Here is a 9,000-nt window from a genome sequence, read left to right on the forward strand (position 1 = left end):
GTATCTGTGTGTGTGTGTGTGTGTGTGTGTGTGTATCTGTGTGTGTGTGTGTGTGTGTGTGTGTGTGTGTCAACAATAAAAGCCGGGTAAAGCCCTGTGAAAAATCTACAAGCACAGTGAACACGCAGCCCTGTTCAGTACCAAAATACAGTGTAGCTATGCATTATGTATAATTCATAGTCCAGAAAAATGAACTCCTGTTCATGGGCCAACTGGATATAAAACTTCATGGCCTCTTTAATTCAAATCGCATACAGTTCCCATGGTGATTAATTTAGAGGAAACTTGAGTTGAAGGAGGAATTCTTTGGAGGAATGCACAACTTTTGGTGGAATGCATAAGGAAAGTATGTAATCCATAGTTCTGAGAGAGACCATTATGCCTTATCAGCCAAATTCACATCTTATGAACAAAATACCTTGTAATTTGTAAGACTATAGTCTTACATCTGAAAAACCATTTATCACAATAAATCCTAGCAGCAGTGATCCACATAGAATGGCCAAATCCCAATACTTTCCAAAACGACAAAAGCCAAAGGAGAAATTAGGATGAACGAAAAGCCAGAAAACACAGAAAAGCCAGAAATGTTACTCTGAAGCTTCCTCATTAATATTAATGGAGTCTTATGAGCATTTGGAGTATCTTCTCCCTAGAGACCAGGAAGAGGGAAGCTTCCAATCTTTGTCTCATTCATTGTGTAAATCAATTAGGTGAAGAAATACGCGCAGCCACTGAGATACAGTATGTTAAGAAGCTCCTCAAATACTTTAAGGCCAGAACAGGAGTCCTGCACCAGCATCCCCCCCCCCCCCCCCCCCCCCAGCCCCTACCCCCACAAAACACAGCTTGACCTCACCTCTCACAAACAAACACACAGAAAAACACACACACACACACACTGAAGTAATGGGTGGGCTATAGCTGCCAGTTCTCATCCACGTAACAAAAAACCCCATCTGAAACCAGTGGAGTTTGCTTGTGGGACACACATGAGTACATGTGGGGGACTATGGGGGGGGGGAACAGCTGTGAAGCAGCCCCACCCTACCCCCCCCCCCCCCACCCCCCAAAACAGAGTCCCAGTGCTGACTGACTGGCGGGTGTGGGAGGGACCCCCTGGGCTGAGGGTGAACTCGCAAACACTCGTTATTTTTAGGTCAGCGGCCGCATCGTCCTGCCCCTCCATTGTGATGTAAACAGACAGGGACGGACACAAAGACAGCGGGTCGTAAAAAAAAAAAAAAGGGCAAACGAAACGCGGCTCTGTTAAAAGGTTCATCTTCGACAGCGGCCGCAGAGACGGGGTGAGGAAAAGCCTCTCAATCAGTGGCAACCTGACACAACAGCTGCACTGAACTACAATGCGGGGGGGGAAAAAACGTAAATAAAACACAGTCAAACATTCACACCTAGACCTAGAGCATTTCAATGTGCTTTTGTCCTTTATCAGGCATAGCTTAAATATTTAGAAGCAGTCAGGCTTATGTTATCTTTATCTCTCAGCTTTCAAAAAAAAAAAACTAACTACCCCATATCTGATCTACTATGAAGCAATAAAAAAATGTATTCATTAAAACGCACGCAGACATTATAACCACAGCGTTCCTGAAAAGGTGCCTCAGTCATCCGCACATCTGAGCAGATCTGGTATCTGTTTTACATCTCTCTCCCTCGCTCTCTAAAAAGCCCAGGGGAGGATGTCTGAATGGGAGACTCCAGACTGGATGAGGAGGGCCGGGCCGGGGCGGGGCGGGGCGGGGCGGGGCGGGGGGGGAGGGTTTTGCCGTAAGCCGATATATCGTGGAAGAATCCTGGAAAGCAGGCTCAGATGAGCCGCGCTCGGGGCAGAGCGTGGAGAGGCTGAGCGCCCCCCCCCCCCTGGTCTACGCGCTGCGGTCCACACACGTGTGTCATATCAGGGCATTCCCTGCGTTTCTGCGCCCCCGGCCCCGCGTTCGGGAGGGGGGCCACACAGCTGATAAACTCTGTGGCCCCGGGACAATCTGTGAGGCTTCCCGGGCTTTCCTAAATAATATTACGTCAATCAAATTCAGCAGCTTCGATATCTACTACATGTTGTGCAGTTCCTAGTGAGTAAACATTTCACTTTTATTATATGTTAACGTAAAAAATATATACATTTAGGATCCCATAGCCGATATAGCAATGTTTCTATGTTGTTCCTAATAGCAAAGGCCAGATCACTCTATATCCCAGATACCATATTCTGCTACATGCCTTTATATAGTTACATTAGTAATATAGTATTTGTCAGCTTGTAACTGTTCCTTGCATGTCCTCACAGACTTAGCTGGCTGGTTCAAATGCTTGCAAAGAAAACTGAGAGGCTTCAAACACAGTATTAATCGCTTTTGCATGTGTACGGATCAAATATCATCAGCAGTGATTCCAAAAATTACTTTCACACATCTGTGTGTACTGGGGTTAAAAAAAAGAGGCATTTTGTAGGATGTAGTTATCCCTCTGAAACGTGAGGAATGCAAGCATAACTAGCGTGATCTAGAGCAGTTGTTGAAGAGAACTGATAAAGCCTCTGATCTTCCTGCTTTTCCTCAAACAGGAATGTGAGTATTGCGTGTGATACTTAGAAAGCCTTCCAACAGCACAATCGTTTGTTTTGAAGAGTAGCATCAGTTTTTAATAAAACAAAAAGCCCTGTTATTTGTTGTTATTTGTTGTTCTTAGCCAGTCTGTCATATTTACTTTGTGAAATCACTGCAAAAGCACCCAGAGGTTCAATTAACTTATCTTAAAGTCATTAGTCACACAGAGGTATATATAAAAATGATTGATTACAAAAACCATTGTTAATTAATCACAAATAAAACATGATAGTGAATCATAGGCTACATTTTAAAAAGTTAGCTTCAACCTCCACTGCCAACAAGGTATATGAAAAAAGATTGATCACAAAAAGTATTAATTAATCACAAAAAAACAATGATAATGAAATAAATCAAGTTTGCCAATAGAATACTTGTGTAAAGCTGTGAAAATTAAGCCTCCATCATAACCTACATTCACAAAAGGGTGGCATGAAGCCACACTGCAAACAGGGTATCTAAAAGAAGACTGCTTACAAAAACCAATGTTAGTTAATCACACAAACCTGATGATAGTCAATTAAATCAAGTTTGCCAATAGATGATTTGTGTGGGGCTGTAGAATTTAAGACTCCATAACCCACATTTACAAATGTGTAGCCTGAAGCCACACCAACCACACCTACAACAACGGAGCCGTAGGACACATCCCATGCCCTGGGGGAATGCACATAACAGTCAGAATATCCCATCATCTGTGACTCCAAACTATCACAACTGCCATGGAGCAAGAACAATATTCTCATTTAAACCTCATTTTAAAACTCGTTTAAAACTTTCTCAAAAACCTATTTCAGTCATTATAATAAGATCACATAGCACTAAAATATTTTTTTTAAATACTTTCAATATTATTAGAAAAAAGGACCGCCCTCCCCAACCCAAGAACAAAAATGTGAATCCTCAAAAAAATATGAATCAGGAATACCGGCTCAAAATGATGAATGAGACGTCTTACCTGTGAGAGTTATGGTTCCCAGCATTTGAGATTTGTGAAAGTCGTCTCCAAACTCTCACGCAAGAAGAGCAGAAAAGAACAGGGAAATCTTCTCAACGCTCAGGTTCTTTATCTTAGTTCTTTTTTTGTTCAGGTTAATAAAAAAAAACTAAAACCCAGGAACAGAAGCTGCGTCTCGCCGTACGAACGGCGGCTGTTTCCCGGTTACAAACTTTGTCCGCTCTCTAGCGGGAGAGGAAGAGCCGTCCTGCGTTGCGGTTTGCGGTGTTGTGAGAGGCCTGGGCAGCCTGCGGGCGCATTTGAACAGGACTCTGTGACTGACACTCTTCCTCCCAGAACCCCTCTTTCAGCTGTTCTCACACTCAGAGTGAATGCAACAAGTTTCCCTCCCTCTCTCTCTCTCTCTCTCTCTCTCTCTCTCTCTCTCTCTCCCTCCCTCCCTCTTCATTTCTAAGCCACAAGATGACAAAGCCTATCATGTGATGCATTTACGGAAGCCCCCCCCCTCCCCCAAGACCACCCCACCCTATTCCCCCCCCCCCCCCCCACTCACACACACACACAAGCACACACACACACACCCCCCCACCCCCCCAACACACACACACAAGCACACACACCCCCCACTCACACACACACACAGCCCCCCCCACACACACACACACATACCCACACACATACTCACATACGCGCACACACACACATACCCACACACACACTCACGCACGCACACACACACACACACACACACACATACCCACACACTCTCACACGCTCACGCACACACACGCACACACACCCCTGGCCTCCTCTCCCATTGTTTCTGTGCAGACCCCGTGCAGTGCGGACAGCCTGGTTTCTGCAGGGAGGCTGGGCCAGGCTTTATTAAAGACAGATCTCAGAGGAGGGGGTCGCTCAAATGTCCTCAAAAAAGTGTTTCTTCTTCTTCTCCAGGCTGGGGAGGGGGAGGGGGGGGGGGTGTCAGGGTTTGGAAGTGCACGCCTAGATCGTTACACACTTAACACTCTCTCAAAAGGGCTGTCCTTTTTGCAAATCTTGCAACAAAAAAAAAAAATCTTGTCTTCCAATTAATCTTTTAAAAAAAACAATGAATTGCGCTGTCCGGTTCCAGATTTTGACCACCTCTGTTTGAACCCCGCAGATGTTACTGTTAGGAAGAGATCCTGAGAGTCTCTGAGTGATTATTATGTTAACGTGAAACCATGGAGACGGGCTTCAACATCTCAATGGCCGAGCCTTAACCAGTTCCAGAATGGTGGTCGGTTACTCAAGATAACGGCCATGTTGATTTTGGGTTTTTTAAATTTCATTTCATTGGCCGGTGCTTTCTATGTAAATTAATTGGTCGTTCTGATTTAACGCACGCCAGGTCCGCGGAGGACAATGCGACCTTTGTTTGGAGAGACTTGAAGGAATGCAAGTCATTCCCACACAAACATCAGCTAATCTGCCTCATCACACCTCTGAACTGCGGTCGCATGCTAATCTGCCGCGAAAGACGGCTATCTCCATCTGTCTGGAATCCACAGTCCTCAGTGGGCATTTCAAGATGAAACTTGAGGCTGAATATACTTTGTATAGTACAATTATTTTATTTATTATTGATTGTTTGACGGATTGATCTGCAAACAAACTCCCATATGCAGTCTACCTGCAGGAAACACTGGTTTTTAGTCAAATAAAACCAATTAGCGTACTTAAATCGATAGTTATAAGTACACTTAGAATGCTTCAAAGCGCAACAGCCTCCATGCATCAGTAATGGCGTGTGGAGTGTTGGAGTGTGTATCGTTTTACTCCCGGGGGTTAAGTGCCAAGATCATTAGGAGAACTTGAGATTAAAATGAAAATCATCTCCGGGTTAAAGGTCGCGTTCAACGCTGCCGTTCCGTCTCTCTGCGCCTTGTCCCTGTTTCCCTCCGTTTAAATTCATTCACAGGGTAATGAATGGAGGGGCTTTAAAGACACCCCCTACCCCCCTCTCTTTCACACACACACACACACACACACACACACACTCAAGAGCATCCAAGTGGGGGAGGGGTGCCCGGAATCTCTGGCCCAACCCCAACCTCCCCCGATACAGTTTGGGAGGGAACAGGGGATACAGTTTGACTGACTAAAAAAACAGCCGCTATGTATTACTGTAAAAGTAAAAAAAAAAAGAAATAAAAAAACTGGCCTATCTGTTACTGTAAAAGCATTCAAACCAAATTATTGTAAGAGCTGGTGTAGAATTTATGTTCTGGGCTTCTTCAGGAAGGAATGGAATTTTATTTTACATAGGTTCTTTTAGGGCGGTGTTTGGGGGGGGGGGGGGGGGGGGTGTATGAATAATTTGTGTTTCTGTGGTTTGTCTTTGGAAAGCTGGGAGTGACAAAAGCAGAGCTGGCCCTTGCACAAGTTTATGCTCCAATGTATTATAACATCTCTTCTGACTTTACACACACACACACACACACACACACACACACACACGGTCATCCAGACAGATGTGATTCAGTGCTCCAGCGCTGCGTAATCAAAGGTAGCACTTCCATAACTCCGGGTCCTGGGACACACTGTCAGGACCCGGCTCACGCAGAGAGCGTGACTCACAGGAACGAATCTCAAGGAATCCTTTTCCTCCGTGAAACCTCTGGGTGATCGAGCTTCCAACAGGACGAGTCACCGCCCCCACCTCCGCCCCGACGTGTACCGATTGTGCCCTGACTCAGAGGCCCGTGAGTCAGGCGCGACCCTCCCGCACGCAGAACCGCGACTCCCCGCGCGTGAACGACGCGTGCGTCTCCGGCCGAGGCCCCTTCGCCCCGGGAATGCGGATGTCAGTCAGGGCGGAGGCTATGACATCACCGCGGCGGCGTGGAGATAACATAATGGCAGGAAGAGGAGGCGGGCGCCCGCGTGTGCCGGCGGGACGGCCAATCGGAGCGCTCCGTCGCGCGGAGCGGGAGACGCAGGAAGAGCAGGGGGCGCAGTTCCTCGGACACGGAGTCCGACTCTCTCTCTCCCTCTCTCTCTCTCTCGCGCGCGCTTCCTGGAGTCCGACCGCCGCGCTGCGCTCCTTCACGTTCACGTCCTGTGTTCACTTCCTGCAGCGGCGCGGCCAGGAAACGCGTGACGTCGCCGCGTTACGTGAGCTCTGCGCTTCTCAGGGGCGGCCCGATGATATCCAACTCTGGATTACGCAGCGGAAACGTTCCCGCTCTGAACATCGATCACAGGGCTGTCTGCTCCTGTGGAAGTTCGGTGGAAAAGTGTTCACGTCTTAAGAACCGATCCGACTGCCAAAACAACTTTATTAGCAAACAGGGCTAAGAGAATACTATAGATTGTATATTTAGGTTGAAGACTTGTGGCTTATCAGCATTAAGTGGCACTTACAAGCATAAAAGGCTTGCATGAAAGACTTTATGAAAACACATTCACCTTGGCATGAGCAGATACAAACATCGATCAGTGAGTACATCGAGCCAAGGTTACGTAAGGCCTTATAACTGTTACATTGGGCTTTAGAGGTAATGTAAAACATTACAACTGTTCCTTAGGGTTCAGAGGTCGTGTTAAACATTATAACTGTTCCCACCAGGGGCTCGAAAATCACAGCCACATCTGAAGTGTGGGCGCTGACTCCCTGACTGAAAGATGTTTGTGGAGTGTGACCCCAAACAGCCTGAGGCACCACAGAAAGAGACCGTATCGCTTACAAAAAAACAAAAACCCAGTCAGTCTCAACGTTTAGTCTTATTGTAACACTTAAAATCTTACTTCCACAACATTCTGCTAAAGAAGACAAAAATATTGCCAATGAGGCGAGACAGTTTTAATCATTTTCAAGATTTGGGGAGGAAAATTTCACTTGTCAAGCAAACAAGGTAATAATTCCTATTTGAGAGAAAAAATAATAAGATTTGAAGTCTCATTATAAGACTAAAACACTTAAGTCTTAAGACAGACTTCTTTTACAATCTAGCTGCCGGCTAACATGCGACAGGTCCAAATAAATCCGTAAACGCCGCCCTGTGTGACTGGGACTGGACTCTCTCGTCGGTTCTGGTGAGACGAGACCGCACTGCCACTCGATTGGGCCTTGGTACGCAGGTGAGCTCCTCAGATTAAGGACACAATCCCCCAGGAATCCCACAGGAATCCCGCTGGCAGGGACCAGGGCTTTGACATTCCTGGCCTTTTCCCACACTCAGGCCCTTGTCCGCCGGCTTTCTGCATCTTTCCGCACTTAAGGGGTTAAATTATGAGCTTAATTTAAAGCGCAGAAACCAAAAATACCAAGTATTTTTGTCTTATATTGAGACTTATAACTAAGTCATTTTGCTGAATAAGATTAAACTATTGCCAATGAGGTGAAACAGCTTGACTCATCTCAAGATTTGCCAATGGAATAAGAACATTTCAGTCGTCAAGCAACCATGAACTTAAGACAAGCCAATATTTTCTACTTGAGAGAATGAGAAAAAAAGATCTTAAGTCTTATTACAAGACTAAAATGCTTGTTAAGACAGTGACTTTTTGCAGTGTATTACTTTTTTGATGGCTAGTAATGGATGCTGTTTGTGTACATTGTATTCGAGATGCGTACTTTGGTTCTCGGTTGGCTCAGACACACTTAAGACACACTTGTGTTGCATTGTCACATTGTGAGACACTCAAATGAACAGTGTCTGCTAAATGGATCTAATGGAAGTCAGTGATTGGCTAAATCAATTGAGTCCACATACCTTGTTTTGTGAGGTGTAAATTGGCTGTTGATTTAAAAGGAAATTACCCAAAAAATCTGCAGACAATGTGCCACCCACAGGACTGTTTGACACCCCCGGCCTAAATCCAGTACCAATGTTGCCACAGAGATGAACTGTGACCTTATTAATCTAAAATACTCCTTAAAACCTTCAATACATGTCCAAACGTATTTTCAACATTCACATACCCCCACACTGGATTTTACAACCCCTCATTTAGCTGTGACTGTAACACATTCTTTTACTCTGACACTTCCCACTTGAGTTTTTCAAATTCCTTACATTTGGGGGAAATCCCCCGCTTTTGGTAATGTGGTTGGGCTGGGGGTCGCGGTTGGGGTGAGGGTGAGGGTGAGGGTGGGGGTGGTGGGATATTTTGGGGACTTTTGTGGGTCTGGTTGGGCAGGATGGGGTAGAAAAAAGGAGACCATTGAATAACAGCCCCCCCAAAAACCACTGATATTCACATTAGATACAAAATACACAACACCATTAGTGTGACAACTTCTTGTTTTTGAAAAACAAGTATAACTGGTTATATTAATATTTTGATTACATTTTATTACATCTAACTGATTGTTAAGTGTGGGAATATTCCAGCAAATTCCAAGAAACTCATGTTCATGATAGTTTTTGA

The 9,000-nt window shown here is 45.4% G+C and overlaps 1 protein-coding gene across 2 annotated transcripts in view; it reads right to left on the bottom strand.

Annotated features, from left to right (window-relative positions):
* The window catches only part of akap12b (A kinase (PRKA) anchor protein 12b), a 53,049-nt gene that overhangs the window by 10,386 nt on the left and 33,663 nt on the right, over positions 1 to 9,000 (bottom strand). The window contains exon 1 of one of the 2 annotated variants that reach the window (XM_061242686.1): positions 3,586 to 3,932. The exons of the other annotated variant lie outside the window; for it this stretch is intronic. Coding sequence (XP_061098670.1) covers positions 3,586 to 3,610 — 25 coding nt within the window. The 5' untranslated portion in view covers positions 3,611 to 3,932. Of the gene's footprint in view, positions 1 to 3,585; positions 3,933 to 9,000 lie in introns of those variants that run through there. 2 annotated transcript variants of the gene reach the window in all.

The sequence above is a fragment of the Conger conger genome, chromosome 5 (assembly GCF_963514075.1).
Source record: "Conger conger chromosome 5, fConCon1.1, whole genome shotgun sequence".
NCBI lineage: Eukaryota > Metazoa > Chordata > Actinopteri > Anguilliformes > Congridae > Conger > Conger conger.